Raw genomic sequence first — 20,942 nt, 5'->3', positions numbered from 1 at the left:
CTATTAGTAAGAGTTCCTTTTGTGCCATAGTATGAATCGATTGAGGTGTGAACCAAAAGCATTTAAACAGTAATTAAAATGATTCACACTATTCAAGGAAAATGAATATGGATATGTAGGTTTTCTTTGTTCCTAAAACATACCTGTTATTTTTACTCCTTCCTTCGTTTCGGCTGGTACACCAACACCAAACTCGTTTTCTCCAGAGACTCTGAAGTAGTAAATTGCCCCTTCTTGTAAGTTGGTAATTTTGTAGGAGAGGCGGTTACAGTTGTTGGTCACAGAGACCCATGCTTTCTTACTGGCCTCCCGTTTTTCTATGTGGTAGTTCTTCACTGGTGCCCCACCATCATTTTCAGGGACATCCCAGGATAATACTGCAGACTCTTTGGTGACATCATGTACAGTAATGTTGGCTGGAGGACCAGGAGAATCTAAAACTTTGACGACCAAGGTCAGTGAGGCAGCATTCAAGACGTTCTGAATCATTAATGTATATTTTCCAGAATCATTTCTGTTGGCGTTTTCAATAGTCAGTGATGTTCGAGACTCTGTGGAGTCAATATAAGCTCTAGTGCGGAGGTCAGTGTCTGGTTTACTCCAGGAGACACTGGGTACTGGTCTTCCTCGGAAAGGCACAGTCATGGTAAAGGAGGCACCGGCCTTGACGATCAAGGTCTTCCTCATTTCTGTGTCAAGATCAAATACAGGTTCTTCTTCTCTTTCCTTTGCTATCTGGGGATCGGAGCTATCACTGGGATCACTAGCACCGACCTTATTGATAGATCTTACTCTGAAAACGTATTCGGCTCCTGTGGTTAGTCCACTTACTGTATATTCAGTGCCTCTTAAGTTCTGAATGGCAGTTTGCCAGTCAGTTTCATCAGATTTTTTGAATTCCACGGTGTATCCAGTTATTGGGGCCCCACCATCAAATAAGGGCTTAACCCAGCCAATAGTTATATTGGTCTTGCCCGAGTCCATGACATTGGGTTTGGATGGAGGAGATGGTAAGAACACAGGATCTTCTGCCCGAATTAGGGGAGAGCTTTCACTTGGAAGGCTCAGGCCTGCAGCGTTTTCTGCATATACCCGATATTCATATTCACACCCTTCACGAAGTCCTGTGGATTTCACTCTCAGATCATAAACTGGTTTTTTGTTTACACGTACCCATCGTAGGCTGTTTTTCTCTCGCCTCTCAACGATGTAACCAGAGATTTCGCTGCCTCCATCACTCTCTGGTCTCGACCAGCAAAGTGTCATGAACTCTTTGGTCACAGATGTAATTTCCAAAGATGTAGGTGGACTTGGAACTGTAAATGGATCAAGGGCCTTTACAGCCATGCTCTCCAGGGGCTCGCCAACACCGTATTTATTAACACCTGTTACTCTAAAGATGTATTCATTGCCCTTGAGTAACTTGGTCACTTTACAAAATGTCGTCCTTAACTCTCCTTCACACATAGTCCAAGCAAGGCGACTTGTCTCACGTTTTTCTACAATGTAATAGTCAATAGCTGCACCGCCATCTTCTTGGGGTGGTCCCCAGGAAAGAGAGCATTTCTCAGCAGTGAGGCCGGTTATTTCAAGTGGTCCTGCAGGTGGGCCAGGCTTATCAAGTACCTTGCAGTTAACTGCCATAGACCGAGTTCCAGCAACATTCTTCACTGTTAGCACATACTGCCCAGAGTCTCGTCGGACACAGTCTTTCACTGTTAGCAAAGTAGTGTAGTCCGTTGACACAATTTCTGTTCTTGCTCTCTCTTCAATTTCTACACCATCCTTGGCCCAGGAGATTATTGGCAGAGGTCGCCCTGCAACGTCTGCATTGATCTTAAGGACCTCTCCAGCTTTGACAACAATGACATCTCGGAATTTGACATCCATCATAATTCTTGGAGCCTCAACATCGTCTTTAACTGTGATAGGTCCAGTGGATTCAGATGGCTCACTAATTGAGTCAGCAGCATTCCTTGCAAAAACCCGGAATTCATAACGTTGATCTTCAGTGAGTTCAGTTACTTCAAAGTATGTTTCTGGTACATTAGTAAAGTTGCATTTCAGCCACCGGCCGTCTGGTAGTTCTCTACGTTCAATGATGTATCCGGTGATCTTAGCTCCGCCATCATAATGTGGTTTTGACCACTTAAGTGACACTGATTTCCTTGTGATATTTGTGACTTCAGGTTGTCCAGGAGGGTCACAGGGGTCTCTTGCAGGGACTGGCTCACAAGATTTACTGCATTTACCAATTCCAGCAATATTCTCAGCATATACACGATACTCATACATCAGTCCTTCATCAAGGCCGGAGACTTTCATTTGCGTATCAGCAATGAGGGTTTTATTTGCTTTTGACCAAAGAATGCTGCTTCTTTCTTTATACTCAAGGTGATAACCAAGTACTCGACTTCCTCCATCATTAACTGGCACTTGCCAGGTGACCAACATGGTGGATTTTGTGGCATGCACAACTTTAGGAGTACCAGGAGGACCCGGGGGGCTGAATGGATACTCGGCAACTACAGCAGAAGATTCACTGTAGGAGCTCTTTCCAAAGCGGTTTTCTGCGCAAACGCGGAACTGATACTCACTTCCTGTTACTAGACGAACTATTTTAATGGATGTTCTCGCAACTGCTTGTGAAACTACATGCCATGTTGTAGAAGTGGTTTCTCTCTTTTCAACGATGTAATTGCTAATCTGGCAGCCGCCATCATATTCTGGAGGATTCCAAGAAATGGTTATGTTGTCGCAACTAACCTCATCAATATGTATAGGTCCGGGAGGTCCTGGTTTGTCAAGCACAATTACAGTAATAGGAACTGTTACAGATCCAGCGCTATTTGAAACACATAATTCATACGTGCCAACATCTTCCCTTGAAGCTTCCTTAATTATTAGTGATGTTACAGTCTTTGAAGAAGAAACATTGACCCTAGTTGTCTCTTTAAGGGTCTGACCATCTTTTTTCCAGCTTACAGTAGCTTGAGGTCTTCCTTTAAATGGAACGTCAATCTTCAGTTGGTCTCTGGCCTTTACATTGAAAGTATTGAAAGGAAGCTCAACTGAAGGCTTTATTTCAATATCCCTTGCAATTACTGGCACTCCAAGTTGTCTTGGATCACTTTTTCCTTTTTCATTAATTGCAGCTACCCTGAAGATATACTCCTCTCCAGCAGTTAGGCCTGATATAGTTGCTTCTAGAGTCTTCACTTGTGTGCAGATGCTCCATTTTTCACTCCCTTTAGTCTGCATTTCAACTATATAACCAGTAATTTTGCTGCCACCGTCACTTTCTGGTTTCTCCCACTTAATTGTAGCTGTGTTACGGGTCACATCGACAAGAGTTACTCTTCCAGGTGGGAGGGGTGGTTCAGAAGCTTTAACGGGTTCAGTTGTTTCAGCTGGCAAACCAATTCCATATTCATTGGAAGCCAAGACTCGGAAGTAGTAAGAACACCCTTCTTGGAGATTTTCAATTTTAAAACTGTTCTTTGTGCAGTTGTTTGTAACAGTAGCATATGCTTTCCGTGTTGTTTCTCGTTTTTCGACAATGTAGTTTGTAATCTTAGCTCCGCCATCAATAAGCGGTGGTTCCCAGGCCAGTATCACAGAGTCTTTCTTCACTTCTCTTACAGTCAGATTCACAGGGGCACTTGGTGAGTCAAGAACCCTGACGTTTACAAAAGCAGTTTTAGAGCCACTGTTGTTTTCTAGTGTCAGATTATACCGACCGCTGTCAAATCTGGTAACGTTATCAATTACCAGCATTGTGTATGAGCTGGTCACCTCAATCTGGGCCCTGTCAGTGAGAACACCTTCGGCCTTTTCCCATTTCACTTCAGGTTCTGGGCGACCTTTGATGGTGACAAATAAGCGTAAGGTAGCACTCGCACGCAGAATGACCACTTTTCTGAGATCAGCATCCAGTTCTATTTCTGGTGGCTCTTGTCTCTCTTTAGCAGCAACTGAACCAGGTATAGTTGCAGGCTCACCTACGCCTTCAGAGTTGATGGCACAGATACGGAAGTTATATTCAGTGTTTTCTTTAAGCTCGGTCACTGTGAACTGCTTTCCTTGTAGTCCTGTTGGTGGAGTACACGTTGTCCACTCATCAGCAGTGGCTTCTTTGACCTCGACAACATAGCCCTTAACAGGCGCACCACCATCATAAATTGGTTTATTCCATGCCAGGGAGACAGAAGATCTGGAAGTGTCTGTCACTTTGGGATTACTTGGTGGTCCTGGTGGATACAGAGCATCACATGCACGAGAGAAAACAGAAGGCTCGCTGGGTTCACCCACACCAGCTGCATTTTCAGCAGCAACTCGGAATTCATAGGAATGCCCTTCAGTAAGGCCAGTTACCCTGAATCGAAGATCTGTTAGTGTCTTCTTGTTGCACTTGGTCCATCTAACGCCTTCCTTGTCTCTCTTTTCAAGAATATAGCCCTCAATTTCAGCACCTCCATCGTCTACTGGGCGTGCCCATGTTACGACCATAGAATCTTTGGTGATTGCTGAGACTTCAGGTGGTGAAGGAGGACCTGGTGGTTTATAAGGATTACGGGCTATAACAGGCTCAGATTCCAGCGGGTCTCCAGTCCCATATTTATTCACAGCCATGACACGGAAAATGTACTCATTACCAGGAAGAAGTTTAGTGACTTTGTAGTTAAGGGCCTGCACCTCAGTTGAAACCTGGGTCCAAGAGAGTCTGCTGGTCTCTCTCTTTTCAATGATGTAATGTGAAATACTAGCACCACCATCTTGTAAAGGTGGGTTCCAAGCCAGGTAACATTTTTCAGCAGTAACCCCAGAAACTTTCAGAGGTCCTTCAGGAGGCCCTGGCCTGTCAAGTACCTTTACAGTGATGGGTATAGTCTTGGTACCACCAACATTGCTGAGTTTCAGGATATATTGTCCTCCATCACTACGTATACAATCTTTGACAACAAGGGTTGTCCTCTGAATAGTAGACTTGATTTCCATTCTGGCAGCTGTTTCTTCAAGCTCTCTTCCATCTTTTGACCAAACGATATCAGGGATAGGTTTGCCACGGATATCCGCTTCCAGGACAAAAGTCTCTCCTGCATGAACAACGATGACATCTTTATATTTGGGATCCAGTGAGGCATTTGGTGCGTCAATTTCATCTCTTGCGGTAATGGCGCCAGTACTCTCGGATGGTTCACTAAAGTTGCCAGCTGCGTTTCTTGCAATTACTCTAAATTCATATCTTTGGTCTTCCACAAGTCCACTCACTGTAAATTCAGTATCTAATACATTGGTAAAGCTGGCTTTCATCCAACGGCCATCAGGTAGATCTTTCTTTTCTACGATGTAACCTGTTATCTTGCTGCCACCATCGTAGGCGGGTTTCTTCCATTTCAGTGTGACGTTGTTTCGTGTAATAACGATGGCTTCAGGGCGACCTGGTGGGTCACAAGGATCACGAGCAACAAAACATTCCGACACTTTGCTTGCCTTGCCGATGCCAACAATATTTTCAGCAGAAACTCTGAACTCGTACTCAAGGCCTTCATCAAGCCCAGTTGTTTTGAATTTGGTGTCTTGAATGGGAGTCTTATTTAATTTGACCCATAAAATGCTGTTCTTTTCTTTCTGTTCAAGATGATAGCCGATAACTTTGCTGCCTCCATCATTAACAGGCTCGTGCCATTGCACAAGCATTTGATCTTTTGAGACGGATGTCACAAAAGGAGTGCCAGGCGGTCCAGGTTCTTTAAATGGATATTGTACAATAACCGGTTTAGAATCCAAGGGGGCGCTTTTTCCATACCTGTTTTCTGCAAAAATTCTAAACTGGTACTCACTGCCCGTTTTTAGTTTGGTTATTTTAATTGTTGTTCTTGCCACTGTTGCGGATACCATGTGCCAAGTGGTGGTGGTTGTATCTCGCTTCTCTACTATGTAGTTGCTTATCTGGCAGCCACCAGTATAGGCTGGAGGTTCCCAAGATATGACCACAAAATCTGCACTAACTTCATCAAACCGAACTGGTCCAACCGGAGGTCCAGGCTTTTCTAAAACGATAATACTGAGATTTTCGGTTGCGGTACCCGCACTGTTTGTTGCCGTTACAGTGTATTTCCCAAAGTCATCTTTGTTACTTTCTTTAATGTGCAAAATAGTTGAAGTAGCTGTTTTCTCAACATTGACTCTTGTCGTCTGTTTAAGAGGCTCGCCATCTTTGACCCATGAAATTTCAGGTCTTGGCCGGCCAATAACAGGAATTTCGATTTTAAGATCTTCACCAGCTTGGACACTGTATGTGTTAAATGGTAACTTAAAACTAGGCTGTATAGTCAAGTCTTTGGCTATGACGGGAACACCAAGCACTCTCGGATCGCTTTGTCCTTTCTCGTTGTAAGCCTTGACACGGAAGTGATATTCTTGCCCAGAACTCAAACCGGTAACAACTGCACTACAGACTTTGGATTCAGCCACGACACTCCATTTTTCTGTTCCTTTGGGCTGCATTTCAACAACATACCCCAGAATTCGGCTCCCACCATCATGTTCAGGTTTCTCCCACATCAGGGACGCACTGGTCTGGGACACATCAGTGAGTGTGACCTTTCCTGGTGGGGAAGGAGGTTCAGATGCTTTCACAGCATCAACAGTTTCCACTGGAACACCAATTCCAAATTCATTTTCAGCCATTACTCTAAAGTAATAAATGGCTCCTTCTGTAAGATTCTCCACTTTGAGGCTTGTTTTGCTGCATTTATTACTCACATTAGCATATGCTTTCCTGGTTGATTCACGTTTGTCGATAACATAGTTCTTGACCTTTGCACCCCCATCAATTAAGGGTGGGTCCCACACCAGAAGGACAGAATCTTTTCTCACTTCTTTGACTGCCAGATTCTGTGGTGGTCCTGGGGTGTCAAGAACTTTCACAGTTACAAAAGCAGATTTAGACCCACTGCTGTTTTCCAGCTTGAGAATGTATTTTCCAGCATCATTTCTATCACAGTTATCTATTGATAGTTGGGTATAGTTTGCTGCTTTTTCGATTTGGACCTTATCTGTGAATTCACCTTCCTCTCGAGACCAGGTGATCTCGGGTGTTGGGCGACCTTTGAATGGAATGTGAATTCTGACAGATCCACCAGCTCTTACAACGATTCCTTTCCTTAATTCAGAGTCAAGGTCAAGTTCAGGCGCTTCAAGTTTATCTTCTGGTTTCACAGTACCAGGAACTGCTGTAGCCTCACCTAAACCAACTTTATTGAGGGCACAGACCCGTACTTTATACTCTTGGTGTTCAGTGAGTTTTGAAATTTCAAATCGAGTGGCTTTCAGGCCAGTCTGGGGAGTAACTATTTGCCATTCTTCTTCATCTGCTTTACAGATTTCTACTACATATCCCAGAATTTCACTGCCACCATCATAGATGGGTTTACCCCAGGCAAGTGTAATTGAATTTTTAGTGGTGTCTACAACGTGTGCATTGATGGGGGGGCCAGGTTTGAACACAGGATCGCAGGCCTTATAATAAAGTGTAGCTGGACTTGGTTCTCCAACTCCAGCTGCATTTTCTGCAGAGACTCTGAATTCGTACTCATGATCTTCTGTTAATCCTGTTACTCTTAGCCGTAAGTCTGTAATGCGGCGTTTATTACATTTTATCCACCTAATGCCACTTCTGTCTCTCTTCTCTACGATGTAACCAATAATCTCACTTCCACCATCACTGTCTGGACGGTTCCAACAGACGGTCATGGAGTCCTTGGCTATGTTGGTGACTTCCAAGCTTTTTGGTGGTCCAGGAAGCACAAATGGGTTTTTCATGAGTACTGGTGCAGATTCCAAAGGCTCGCCAGCACCGTATTTGTTGACAGCCATTATACGGAAAATATATTCATTCCCTTCTAAGAGTTTGGTAACTTTCAGAGAATTGGTTACAACCTCTGAAGCAACAACAGTCCAGGCAAGCCGACTTGTTTCTCTCTTTTCAACAACATAGTGAGAAATGTCACTGCCACCATCTTGAAGTGGTGGAGACCATGTTAATGTGCATTTTTCAGCGGTGACTCCAGTAACCTGGACTGGCCCTTCTGGAGGCCCTGGTCTGTCTAACACTTTTACGTTTACTGGGAATGACTTAGAACCTGCAACGTTGGAGGCTCTTAAAATATACTGTCCACCATCAATTCTAATGGCATCCTTTACAATAAGTAAAGCCTTGAAATCTGTGTTCTTTATTTCATATCTAGCAGATTCTTCAATCTCCTTATCTCCTCTTAACCACTCGATGGTAGGCAGGGGCTTTCCGTGGACATCGGCTTCAAGCCTGAATGTTTCTCCGGCATTTACCACAATTGTGTCTCTAAACTTTGGATCCATTGAAATTCTTGGGAGTTCGACCTCATCCCTGGCAGTTATCGGTCCGGTACTGTCAGAAGGTTTGCTTACTGAACCCGCTGCATTCTTTGCAATGACTCTGAATTCATATCTTTGATCTTCAGTGAGACCTGACACAGTAAACTGAGTTTCAATGACGTTTGTGAAGCTGGCTTTCATCCAGCGACCCTCAGGCAGATCACGCTTCTCTACAATGTAACCCGTAATCACACTTCCACCATCATATGCGGGTTTGGTCCATTGTAAAGTGATTTCGTGTCTTTTAACGATTATTGCTTCTGGGGTTCCTGGTGGGTCACAGGGATCTCTGGCTACATAGCATTCGGAATTCTTGCTTGCCTTGCCTATACCAACAATATTTTCAGCATACACTCTGAATTCATATTCAATGCCTTCTTCAAGATTGACTGCTTTAAACTGGGTATCATGAATAATAGTTTTGTTGACTTTTGTCCACAAAATACTGTTTCTTTCCTTTTTCTCAAGGTGGTAACCTATGACTGGGCTGCCACCATTATTGATTGGTTCATGCCACTGTATAACCATGGAATCTTTGGAAACAGCTGTGACAAATGGTGTACCTGGAGGGCCTGGCTCTTTGTAGGGATATTGAGCTACAATCGGCTCAGATTCCAAGGCAAAGCTTTGTCCATATCTGTTTTCAGCGAATATTCTGAATTGATATTCTGTACCAGTTTTCAGTTTGGTCACTTTGAGTGTCGTTCTGGCCACAGTAGCAGAAACAACCTCCCATACTGTGGTGGTTGTATCTCTCTTCTGAACTACATAGTTGGTGATCTGGCAGCCCCCTGTATATAATGGAGGTTCCCAAGATAAGGTAATACTTTCAGCACTGACTTCATCAAATTTAACAGGTCCTTTTGGAGGATCAGGCTTATCTAGGGTTATAATTTCAATGGATGCTGTCTTCTGACCAACCACATTAGCAACTGTGATTCCATAATGTCCACCATCATCCTTATGAGTTTCTTTAATACTGAGTACGGTGAGGTCAAGTGAATCAGTGACGTTGATTCTTGTAGTCTGCTTCAGTGGAAGATCGTCTTTAGTCCAGGTAATAGTTGGCTTAGGACGTCCAGAAATGGGTACTTCTATTTTCAAATCTTGGCCAACCTGTACACTGTAACTGTTAAATGCAGGTCTCACATCTGGCTCAATGACCAGATCTTTGGCAACTATTGGAACTGCAAGAGACCTAGGATCACTTCTCCCCTTTTCATTTACAGCCACAACTCTAAAAAGGTACTCTTCTCCCTGAGTTAGGTTGGTAATTACGGCTTCAAGGGACTTGACTCGAGCGCACTCTGACCATTTCTCACTGTGTTTAGCTTGCATCTCCACAATATACTGAATGATTTTACTGCCACCATCATGTTCAGGCTTTGTCCAGCTCAAAGAGACACTGTTTCTGGTGACATCATCCACAGTGATTTTTCCTGGAGGTTGTGGGACTTCTGCGACCTTAACTGGATCATCAGTATGGGCGGGAAGGCCAATACCATACTCGTTCTCAGCTGTGACTCTGAAGTAGTAACTACAGCCTTCTTGAAGCTGATCAATTTTCCAAGAATTCTTATGGCAGTTTGTCACAACTGCAGCATATGATTTCCTTGTGGCTTCACGTTTCTCAACAATGTAGTTTTTAATTTTGGATCCCCCATCCAACAGAGGAGGCTCCCATGTAATTGACACTGAGTCTTTAGTGATTTCTGTGACTTTCAGATTAACAGGTGGACTTGGTGTGTCCAGAACTCTCACAGTCACAAAGGCAGACTTTGTCCCACTGCTGTTTTCTAAGGTGAGAGTGTATTTTCCACTATCATATCGGTTGACATTGTCAAGAACAAGGGAGGTGAAGCTGCTAGTGCTGTCGATGATAGCTGCGTCTCGGATTTCACCATCCACTTTGCCCCATTTAACTTCTGGTGTAGGACGACCTCTAATAGGAACAAATAACCTTAAGGAGCCACCTGCCCTTATATTTAGAATTTTCCTCAGTTCCAGGTCAAGGTCAATGTCTGGTGCTTCCAGCTTTTCTTCAACTATAACAGGTCCAGGGACATCAGCATGTTCTCCCACTCCAGCTTTGTTAACAGCACAGATGCGGAAGTTGTATTCATGCTTTTCCAATAGCTTCTCCACTTCTATGTTTGTTTTATTGATTCCAGTTGGTGGAGTGCACATTGTCCATTCACCAACACTTGTGTCACATTTTTCAACAATGTATCCTTGGATTTCACAGCCACCGTCATATATTGGTTTGCCCCAAGAAAGGAAGACGGAAGATCTGGTAATATCAGTGACTCTGGGGTTGTTTGGAGGTCCTGGTTTATAAATAGGATCACAAGCCTTTTGATAAGCAGAAGGTGGGCTTGGCTCGCTAAGTCCAGCAGCGTTCTCGGCTGAGACTCTGAACTCGTAATTGTGATTTTCTAAGAGTCCGGTTACTCTCAAGCGCAGCTCCCCAATCAGACGTTTGTGGCATCTTGTCCATCTGATGCCCTCTTTGTCACGTTTTTCAAGAACATACCCAAGAATTTCACTGCCGCCATCAAATGCTGGTCTTTCCCATACAACAATCATCGAGTCCTTGGTCACTGCTGTGATTTCCGGAGCCTTTGGTGCATCTGGCACTACAAATGGATTCTTGGCAGTTACTGGCTCAGATTCAAGAGGTTCACCAACGCCATATTTGTTGACAGCCATTACACGGAAAATATATTCATTGCCTTCAAGCAGCTTAGTAACCTTGCAGCCAAGGGTCTGTACGTTAGCGTCAACCACAGTCCAAACCAAGCGGCTGGTCTCTCTCCTTTCCACAATATAATTTATGATATCGCTCCCACCATCTTGGAGTGGGGGTTTCCAAGCTAGTGTGCATTTTTCTGCTGTAACTCCTGATATAACAATAGGTCCTTCGGGTGGCCCTGGTCTGTCAAGAACTTTGACATTGACAGTGACTGACTTCTCTCCTGCGACGTTTTTGGCCTTTAGTATGTAGCTTCCACTGTCAATGCGTATTGCATCCTTTACACTGAGACTGGTGGCAAAGTCAGTGCTCTTAATTTCTAATCGAGCCGTATTGGAGAGCTCATGATCACCTTTTATCCACTGAGTGGTTGGTATCGGTTTGCCATGAATATCTGCATCAATCTTAAATAGCTCACCAGCATGCACCACAATTGTATCTTTGTATTTTGGATCCATGCGAATCTGTGGTGGTTCTACCTCGTCTCTTGCCGTTATTGCTCCTGTGCTCTCTGAAGGCTCGCTAAGTACTCCTGCAGCATTTCGGGCTATAACCCGGAACTCGTATCTGTGGTCTTCAACTAGGCCAGTTACTTCAAACTGAGTGTCAATGACGTTGGTAAAACTAGCTTTCATCCAGCGGCCGTCGGGCAGTTCTTTCTTTTCAACAATATAACCAGTGATCTTGCTTCCACCATCGTAAGCAGGTTTCTTCCACTGAAGAGTCACGGAATTTCTTGTGACAATGATTGGCTCTGGCCTTCCTGGTGGATCACATGGATCACGGGCTACATAGCTTTCAGACACTTTACTTGGCTTGCCGATGCCCACAATGTTCTCTGCAGAGACTCTAAATTCATATTCAATGCCTTCGTCGAGGCCAGTTGTTTTAAACTTGGTTTGAGGAATAGGTGTCTTATTCAACTTAACCCAGAGGATGCTGTTTCTTTCCTTGCGTTCCAAGTGATAGCCAATGACTTTGCTACCTCCGTCACTGACTGGCTCGTTCCAGTGTACTTCCATGCTGTCCTTGGAGGATAGTGTTACGAACGGTGTGCCAGGAGGGCCAGGAACTTTGAATGGATACTGGGCTACAACAGGCTCTGAAGTGAGGTAGGTGCTCTTTCCATATCTGTTTTCAGCTGCAATCCTAAACTGATATTCACATCCAGTCTTTAACCTGCAAGCTTTTATTGTTGTCCTTGCAACAGTAGCTGACACAATCTGCCAGGTGGTTGTGGAAGTGTCCCGTTTTTCTACAATGTAATTGTTGATAGAACTTCCACCATCATACTTAGGTGGGCCCCAGGAGAAAGTAACACTGTCAGCTGTCACTTCCTCCATTTTAACTGGTCCCGTTGGAGGCCCTGGTTTGTCAAGAACGATAACATTAAGGGTTTCAGTAGCTTCACCAGCTGAGTTAGTCAGTTTAACGATGTAATGTCCAACATCTTCTCGGCACGCTTCCTTTATTGTCAGCAGTGAGTTATTTTCTGTGCTCTCGGCATTTACTCTGGTTGTCTGCTTCAGTGGCACATCATCTTTATGCCAGGTTACGGCTGGCGTAGGGCGTCCAGTGAATGGAACATCGACTTTTAGGTCTTCACCTGCCAGGACAGTGAAAGTAGTGAACAGGAGTTTGAAGGCTGGCGGAATGACAAGATCCTTGGCAATTACTGGCACACTCAGTTGTCTCGGATCGCTAATGCCCTTCTCGTTCTGAGCAGACACACGGAAAGAGTACTCTTCACCCTGAATTAATCCAGTAATAGTGGCTTCGGTGACTTTGACTGTGGCACACGTGACCCATTTGTCACTGCCTTTGCTCTGCATCTCTACGATGTAGCCTAGAATTCGGCTGCCTCCGTCATGCTCAGGTTTCTCCCAGGAGAGCGACACGCTGTTTCTTGTGACGTCCACCAGCGTTATCTTTCCTGGAGGCAGAGGTCGTTCTGATGCTTTCACAGATTCTGCGGTTTCAGCAGGCAGCCCGATGCCGTATTCATTTTCGGCGAGGACCCTGAAGTAGTAACTGCAGCCTTCTTGAAGCTGGTCTACCTTCCAGGAAGTCTTGTGGCAATTTGTTGTAACAGTTGAATATGCTTTCCTCGTCGATTCCCGCTTTTCAACAATATAGTTATTTATTTTCGAACCTCCGTCAATAAGAGGAGGCTCCCATGTCAGTGTGACAGATGTCTTTGTGACCTCCTTTACCTTCAGGTCCTGTGGAGGGCCTGGTGTGTCTAGTACTCTGACATTGACAAATGCAGACTTGCTGCCTGAGCTGTTTTCTACGGTTAGTATGTATTTGCCACTGTCGAATCTGTTTACATTTCCAATAATAAGCAGGGTGTAAGAGCTTGTGGACTCGATGCTAGCTTTATCTAAAGATTCTCCGTGTTCTCGGGTCCACTTCACCTCAGGTGCTGGCCTTCCTTTGATGGGAACAAAAAGTCTCAGAGTGCAGCAAGCTCTTATGGTAACAACTTTGCGCAGTTCGGCATCCAGTTCAATCTCTGGAGGCAGCATCCTGTCTTCAGCCTTTGGAGTTCCAGGAACAAGTGCAGGTTCCCCAATGCCTTCAGAATTCATGGCATAGATGCGAATTTTATATTCCTGGTTCTCTGTGAGGTTGGTGATGGTGTAAGAAGTTGCCTTGAGCCCCGATGGTGGAGTGACGATCTTCCATTCATCTTCCTCTGGCAGGGCGATCTCAACCATATACCCAGTGATTTCGGAGCCACCATCATAGATAGGTTTGTTCCAAGCAATTGAAATGGATGATCTGCTTGTATCTAGAACACGTGGGTTACCTGGTGGGCCGGGTTTAAACACAGCATCACAAGCTTTATAAAATGGACTGGTAGCGCTTGGTGCGCTGATTCCAGCCCTGTTCTCAGCCATGACCCGGAACTCATACTCATGTCCTTCTGTCAGCCCAGACACTTTGTATCTTAAATCGGTAAGGGTCTTTTTGTTGCATTTCACCCAGCGTTGGCCTGCTTTATCTCGCCGTTCCACAATGTAATTGATGATTTCACTGCCACCATCAGAGTCAGGATGGCCCCAGCAGACAACCATGGAATCTTTAGTGATACTGGTAACTTCAGGGTTTTTAGGTGGATCAGGAGGTCCGTAAGGATCCACTGCAAGCACAGGCTCTGAGTCCAGTGGCTCTCCAATGCCATACTTGTTTACGGCCATCACACGGAATATGTATTCATTGCTTTTCAAGAGTTTAGTGACCTTCAGTTTTGTTACTTGGACTTCTGAGGCTACATTTGTCCATGCCAGTCTGCTGGTTTCACGTTTCTGAACGACATAATACTCAATTTTGGCCCCTCCATCATCCAGTGGAGGCAACCATGACAGCACACATTTTTCTGACGTCACTTCAGATACAGCTAAAGGTCCTTCTGGTGGGCCTGGTCTATCAAGAACTTTGACATGGAAGATGTGTTTGGCAAAACCACCAGGATTAGTTGCTGTAAGGGTATAGGCACCCCCATCCCTTCTCAGTGAATCCTTGTTTACCAGATTAGTAGAGAAATCTGCAATTTTAATTTCTAATTTCGCTGTGTTTTCAAGCTCCTTTCCATCTTTGGTCCATTCCATTGTTGGAGGTGGGCGACCTGAAACATCGGCTTCCAGCTTGAACGCTTCACCTGCTTTTAATGTAATTGTGTCCTTAAATTTGACATCCACCATTATCCTTGGGGCTTCAATGTCGTCTCTGCATGTGATAGCATCCGATGGCTCAGATGGTGGGCTAATAGCACCAGCAGCATTTTTGGCAATGACACGGAATTCATATGCAGCATCTTCGGTTAGTCCACTGACTGTAAATTCATTCTCTAAAATGTTGCTGAAGTTGGCCTTTAGCCACCGTCCATTAGGAAGATCCCGCTTTTCAACTATATAACTAGTAATTTTAAAGCCTCCAGTATATTCAGGCTTAGCCCATTTAAGAGTCACTGTGTGTCTAGTAATATTGAGAGGAACTGGTTTCCCAGGTGGGTCAATGGGATCCAAAGCTAAAATAGGTTCAGATGGCTTGCTTGGCTTGCCTTTGCCAGCCATGTTTTCTGCAATCACTCGGAATTCATAAGCAATACCATCTGTTAGTCCACTTGATTTGAAAATGTTGCCAGGTACTAATGCTTTGCTTACAGTCTGCCAGAGAATACCATTTCGTTCTTTCCTTTCAACGTGGTATCCTAAAATGGGGCTTCCACCATCAGAAAGAGGCTCGTGCCAGCTGATTGTTATTGAGTCCTTGGTGACTGCAGCCACCTGAGGGGTACCAGGAGGCCCAGGGACCTTAAATGGATAGTTGGCAACTACTGGTGCTGACGTGATGCTGGGTCCCACTCCGTATCTGTTTTGAGCTTTTACCCGGAATTGGTACTCTACTCCAGTAGTAAGGCGAGTGGCTTTGTAGGTAGTGCGTATAACAGTAGTCGCTAGTTCAACCCACGTGGTGCTGTCAGTCTGCCGCATTTCCACCACATAGTTGCTTATGGGTACACCTCCATCGTTCTCCGGTGGCTCCCAAGAGAAGGTGACAAAATCAGATGAAACTTCATCAAATTTGATTGGTCCAGTAGGTGGCCCTGGGATGTCATGGACTTGAATGGTGATGACATCACCAACCTCTCCCACGATGTTCCTTGCTGTTAATGGGTAGGGCCCACTGTCACTTCTGACGCACTCGTTGATGTTTAAGATGGTAGAAGTTGCTGTATTTTCAAAATTAACTCTCTGTGTCTGTTTAAGGATCTGGTCTCCTTTCTTCCATGTAACCGTGGGCTTTGGTCGACCGAGCACTGGAATTTCAACTTTGATGTTGTCACCAGCTTTAGCGATGACTAATTTCTGATAAATGCCACGGAGATCCAGTTCTGGAAGCATGGTCTGCTCCTTGACAATGACGGGTCTGCTTTCTCGAGGGGCACTTCTCCCTGCGCTGTTCACTGCCATTACCTGGAAGGTGTATTCTTCCCCTTCGGTCAGATTCTTCACAACACATTCCAACCCCTTCACGGTTGTGATGTGGGTCCACTGGTCAGAGCCTTTTCTCTGGGCTTCAATCACATAGCCAGTGATCTTACTGCCCCCGTCATGTTTGGGTTTAGGCCATGCCAAGCTGACTGTGCTCTTAGTTATGTCCATAATGTTAAGACTATCTGGTGGTGATGGTGCTTCGGAGGCCCTTACAGGCTCTGTTGTTTCCGCTGGCTCACCAATTCCATACTCATTTTCTGCCATCACTCTGAAGAAGTATTCACATCCTTCAGACAAGCCAGTGACTTTATAAGTACATTTATGGCACTTCGTGGTGACCGTGGAGTAAGATTTCCGTGTTGCTTCTCGTTTCTCCACAATGTAGTTTGTGATGCGTGAGCCCCCGTCTATCAGAGGGAGGTCCCAGTGCAGGGTGACACTCTCCTTTGTGATGTCAGTAGGTCTCAGGTTGAGGACAGGTCCCGGTGTGTCCAAGACTCTGACATTAACGAAGCCACTCTTCTTCCCAGCGGGGTTTTCTATGGTCATCACAAATTTACCAGTGTCATATCTGTTACATTCTGGGATGATCAGGAGCGTGAACGACTCTGTATTTTCGATGTTGGCTCGGTTTTTAAGGTTGATATCATCTTTGGTCCACGTCACTTCAGGGGCAGGTCGACCTTTAATGGGCACAAATATTCTAATACTGAGTCCTGCTCTCACAACAAGAGTTCTTCGAAGCTCAGCATCTAGTTCGAAGTCAGGGGCCATCTCCCGTTCCACAATTTCAACATTTGGAATCACTGCTGGCTCCCCAACACCAGCATCATTGATGGCACTGATTCTAAAATTGTATTTTTCTTTAGTCTCAAGATCAGGGACCACAAACTCAGTGATTCGGAGGGCCGTTCCTGTTGTGTCCTTTATCCAGCCCTCATCGCCTACTTTTTGATGCTCTACGACATAGCCAGTGATTTCAAGGCCACCGTCATAATGAGGCTTGCCCCATGCCAAAGAAGCAGACTTCTTGGTAGTGTCGGTGACACGTGCGTTTGAAGGTGGTCCTGGGGGATCTGGAAAGGAAACAGGCACAAAAATGTTAAGGGTTTGGATTTGGTAAAAATTAAATACCAGCACTCCCCAAAGAGCTGTGTTGAAAAAGATAAATACTCACAGGCAACGTCTTTCATTAGAACAGGATTTGAAGCATCACTAGGTGGGCCAATTCCTGCTTTGTTCTCTGCACTGACGCGGAACTCGTAGGTGTTTCCTTCTTGCAGTCCTGTCACTTTGCATCTGAGATCAGAAACCGGAGTCTTTGTTGCTCTCACCCATCGCAAGCTTTTCTTCTCTCTCCTTTCTACATGATACCCTGTGATCTCGCTGCCACCATCATCCACTGGTCTTTTCCAACTGACAGTGGCAGTGTTTTTAGTGACATTGGAAACCTCTGGCTTTCCAGGGGGGCCAGGTGGACCTGAAAAGGAAGCAAATTTGTGAGAAATCTATGATTTCCTAAGCTCTGCTGCAAAGGTTTATGAATCAGTTCCCTTCTATGCTGTACTTACCAAATCTGTCTACCATTTTGACAGGTTCAGACTGTACGGGTTCTCCTTTGCCGTACTGGTTTACAGCTGAGACCCGGAAGACATACTCGTTTCCTTGGATAAGTTTGGTTGCCACATGCCTGCAAGACTGAATATCTTCAGCAACCACTGTCCACAGAAGTCGGCTAGTTTCTCTCTTTTCCAGGACATAGGACTTAATTGGTGAGCCACCGTCTTCCAAGGGAGGTGTCCATGTAAGTGTTGCTTTTTCAGCAGAAACATTACTGATTTCGATGGGACCTGGGGGACCAGGTACATCAAGTACCGTCACCTTCACATGTTCACTCTTTGTGCCAAAAGGATTAGTCGCAGTGATGGTGTATTCACCAGCATCTTTTCTAGTGGCATACTTGACAGCAATCATGGAAGATGTTGGGGTTGAAGTTATCTGAACGATATCTGATGGTCGTATGTCTTTTCCTGCCTTGGACCAACTTGACTTTGGAAGAGGCTTGCCAAGAATGCTAATGGCACTCAGAATGATGGTGTCTCCTGCTTTAACTGTCAGGCCATCTTTTATTGTGGGATCAAGAACAATGGTTGGTGCCTCTGCAAAGGAAAAAAAAGAAAAACAAACATTGTAATCAGAAAAGGAAGGTGGCTTAATTTACTGTTTTTTTTTAATGTGCATAAAAAAAAATAGACCTACCATATTCATCTTTGCAGATAATGGTGTCTGTACTTTCTGATGGAGCACTGATAGCACCTGCTGTATTCTTTGCTCTAACTCGGAATTCATATTTTCCACCCTCGACAAGGTCGGTAACAGTAAAGGCACAATCTGGGACGTTAACATGGTTGGCTTTTGTCCAGGATTTAGAGGGAAGCTCTCGCTTCTCTACTATATACCCAGTCAACTTATGGCCACCATCGTATTTAGGTTCAGTCCAGACGAGAGTCACTGAATTCCTTGTTACACTGATAACCTCAGGTTTGCCAGGAGGATCTAAAATAAAGCAACAAACCAACCAACCCAGTCAGCCACACACCAATGTTTTCTTCATGAGGAAATACAAAGAGACATTATACAAAGTCTCTGTATAATGACTTACCAATTGGATCAAGGGCCACAACTGGCTCTGATGGCAGGCTTGGTTTGCCTACTCCTGCTAAATTGATTGCCATAACTCGGAATTCATATTCCAGACCTTCAGTTAGTCCTGTCACTTTGAAGTCTTTCATCCTAATAGGAGTCTTATTAGCTCTCTTCCACAAAAGGCTGTTTCTTTCCTTGAACTCGATGTGATACCCTATAAAAGACCCAGTGATGTGTCAGTTCACATAGAAAGCACAAATGTAGCCTGATTTTTAAATACACACACACAGAACAAATAATCATTCCTGTATCTACAGTTTTATTACCTAGCCTTAGGGATATTTTTATCTCCTGGAATAGACTTATTTATGGCACCTTCTGTTGAAACATTTTAACTTATAAAAATAGATACTATCATTTAGAAAGCCTTTATTAACTATTACATTAGGAGTTTTTCATTCAAATGAAGTTAGCTTAATGAATTAGCTTAATTCTTAATGTTCTGAATGCATGATGAACTGAAAAAAGGAACATATACTTTTGGATGTGCAGATAGTACTATAAGTAAGTAGCACAGATTCAGCTTGTTTTCGGGGAGGAAGATTAATGTAAATGCTCTAGGATAAGAGCCAAGAAAATACCTGTAATCGGAGAGCCTCCAGTTTTCCTGGGGTCGGTCCATGTTAGAGACACGGAGTCATGTCTGACATCCACGATATTGGGAGGTGGGGGAGCATCAGGCACATCTAGGAAAAAGCAGATAATTCAAGATTTATAATCAGGAATGTATTCGAAATGAACCAGAACCATGTTCTGCTTTATGTTTTCTGACCTTGAGACACTTACCAAATGGGTGTCTGGCAACAATTGGCTCCGATTTCAGACCCTCTCCTACACCGTATTTATTTTCGGCACTGACCCGGAAGGTGTATTCCATCCCCTCGTGGAGTCTCATGACCCTGAAAGTGGTTTTCTGCACAGCCGAGGCACAAGTCACCCACTTGTTGTTTACAGAATCTCTCTTCTCCAGGATGTAGTTGGTGATCTCAGAACCTCCATCGTCCTTCGGAGGACCCCACTTTAAGGTTACGGCTTCTGCTGTGACTTCTTCAAATTTGATCGGTCCAGTGGGGATGCCAGGCTTGCCGACAACTTTTATGGTGAGAGTCCCTTCCTTGGTGCCAGCCACATTCTTCAGTGTGATTGTGTATTTTCCAGCATCAGATTTTCGGCAATCATATACGACAAGAGTGGTGTTAACTGCAGACGACTCGACACTGACTCTTGTGTCTGTTGCTAGAGGGTCTTCCCCTTTCTTCCAGGACACGGATGGAACTGGCTTGCCTTTTATGGGGATCTTAAGACGGAAGTTGCTGTTTTCTTTGGCCAAGTAGCACAAATCAGGTAGGTCCTTTAAGTCAAGGTCGGGAGCCACTGTAAAACAGCAGAGATAAGACATTTTTTAATGCCAGGCAGTTAATTTTTTCAGATCATTATAGTTTTTAGAGGATTTTTATGTAAGCCCAGGAATAGGGCTCAAGAGCACTTTTAGTTTTTTATATGGAGCATTTTAAAAGTCTCTATTGAATTTGTTACAAGGTTATTTCTGTTTTATGCTTTGGTTTTTTGGCCATGAGGCATGTAGGATCTTAACTCCCCGACCAGGGATTGAATTTGAGAACCCCATGTAGTGGAAGGCAAAGTCTTAATCACTGGACTGCCAGGGAAGTCCCAAGAGTGCACTTTTGATGACAAAGGGAAAATGGAGATGATAGCTAAGGGCTTACCGACATCATCCTTTGCCACAGCAGTGATTTCACTTGGGGTGCCTTCTCCATTTTCATTCTCAGCGCTCACTCGGAAGGTATATTCCTTCCCTTCAGTCAAGTCTTTTGTGGTGTACTGTAAGCTTAATGATTTCATGACGCGTTGCCACTTATTTTCTTCAGTCAGGAAATCAACGACATATCCAATGATTCGACTTCCGCCATCGCTGCGAGGCTTCTTCCAGCCTATGCTACAAGATGACTTGGTGACAGAGGTCACCTTCAGGTCCACCACTGGTCCAGGGGTTTCTAAAGCAAAGGACAAATGATGAGTCCAAGCCCCAGAAAACCAAGGTA

General features: G+C 44.5%; 1 protein-coding gene and 1 long non-coding RNA gene across 5 annotated transcripts in view; one reads left to right on the top strand and one right to left on the bottom strand.

Moving 5' to 3' along the window:
• Window positions 1–20,942, bottom strand: part of TTN (titin) — a 275,391-nt gene that overhangs the window by 33,197 nt on the left and 221,252 nt on the right. For both annotated transcript variants that reach the window (XM_061434167.1, XM_061434175.1), the window contains 8 exons: window positions 20,607–20,894; window positions 19,666–20,253; window positions 19,461–19,565; window positions 18,836–19,033; window positions 18,433–18,729; window positions 17,745–18,332; window positions 17,351–17,653; window positions 144–17,249 (listed from right to left, as the gene is read on the bottom strand). In XM_061434167.1, the coding sequence (XP_061290151.1) occupies window positions 144–17,249; window positions 17,351–17,653; window positions 17,745–18,332; window positions 18,433–18,729; window positions 18,836–19,033; window positions 19,461–19,565; window positions 19,666–20,253; window positions 20,607–20,894 (19,473 nt within the window). The remainder of the gene's footprint in view (window positions 1–143; window positions 17,250–17,350; window positions 17,654–17,744; window positions 18,333–18,432; window positions 18,730–18,835; window positions 19,034–19,460; window positions 19,566–19,665; window positions 20,254–20,606; window positions 20,895–20,942) is intronic.
• The window catches only part of LOC133257839 (uncharacterized), a 149,027-nt gene that overhangs the window by 68,076 nt on the left and 60,009 nt on the right, over window positions 1–20,942 (top strand). For all 3 annotated transcript variants that reach the window (XR_009739713.1, XR_009739712.1, XR_009739714.1), the window contains exons 2-5: window positions 17,769–17,977; window positions 19,850–19,979; window positions 20,142–20,223; window positions 20,769–20,939. This is a non-coding gene — a long non-coding RNA (uncharacterized LOC133257839). The remainder of the gene's footprint in view (window positions 1–17,768; window positions 17,978–19,849; window positions 19,980–20,141; window positions 20,224–20,768; window positions 20,940–20,942) is intronic.

The sequence above is a fragment of the Bos javanicus genome, chromosome 2, assembly GCF_032452875.1.
Source record: "Bos javanicus breed banteng chromosome 2, ARS-OSU_banteng_1.0, whole genome shotgun sequence".
Classification (NCBI taxonomy): domain Eukaryota; kingdom Metazoa; phylum Chordata; class Mammalia; order Artiodactyla; family Bovidae; genus Bos; species Bos javanicus.
Note: the sequence above shows the minus strand (reverse complement) of the source record. Positions and strands in the feature narration are given on the sequence as shown.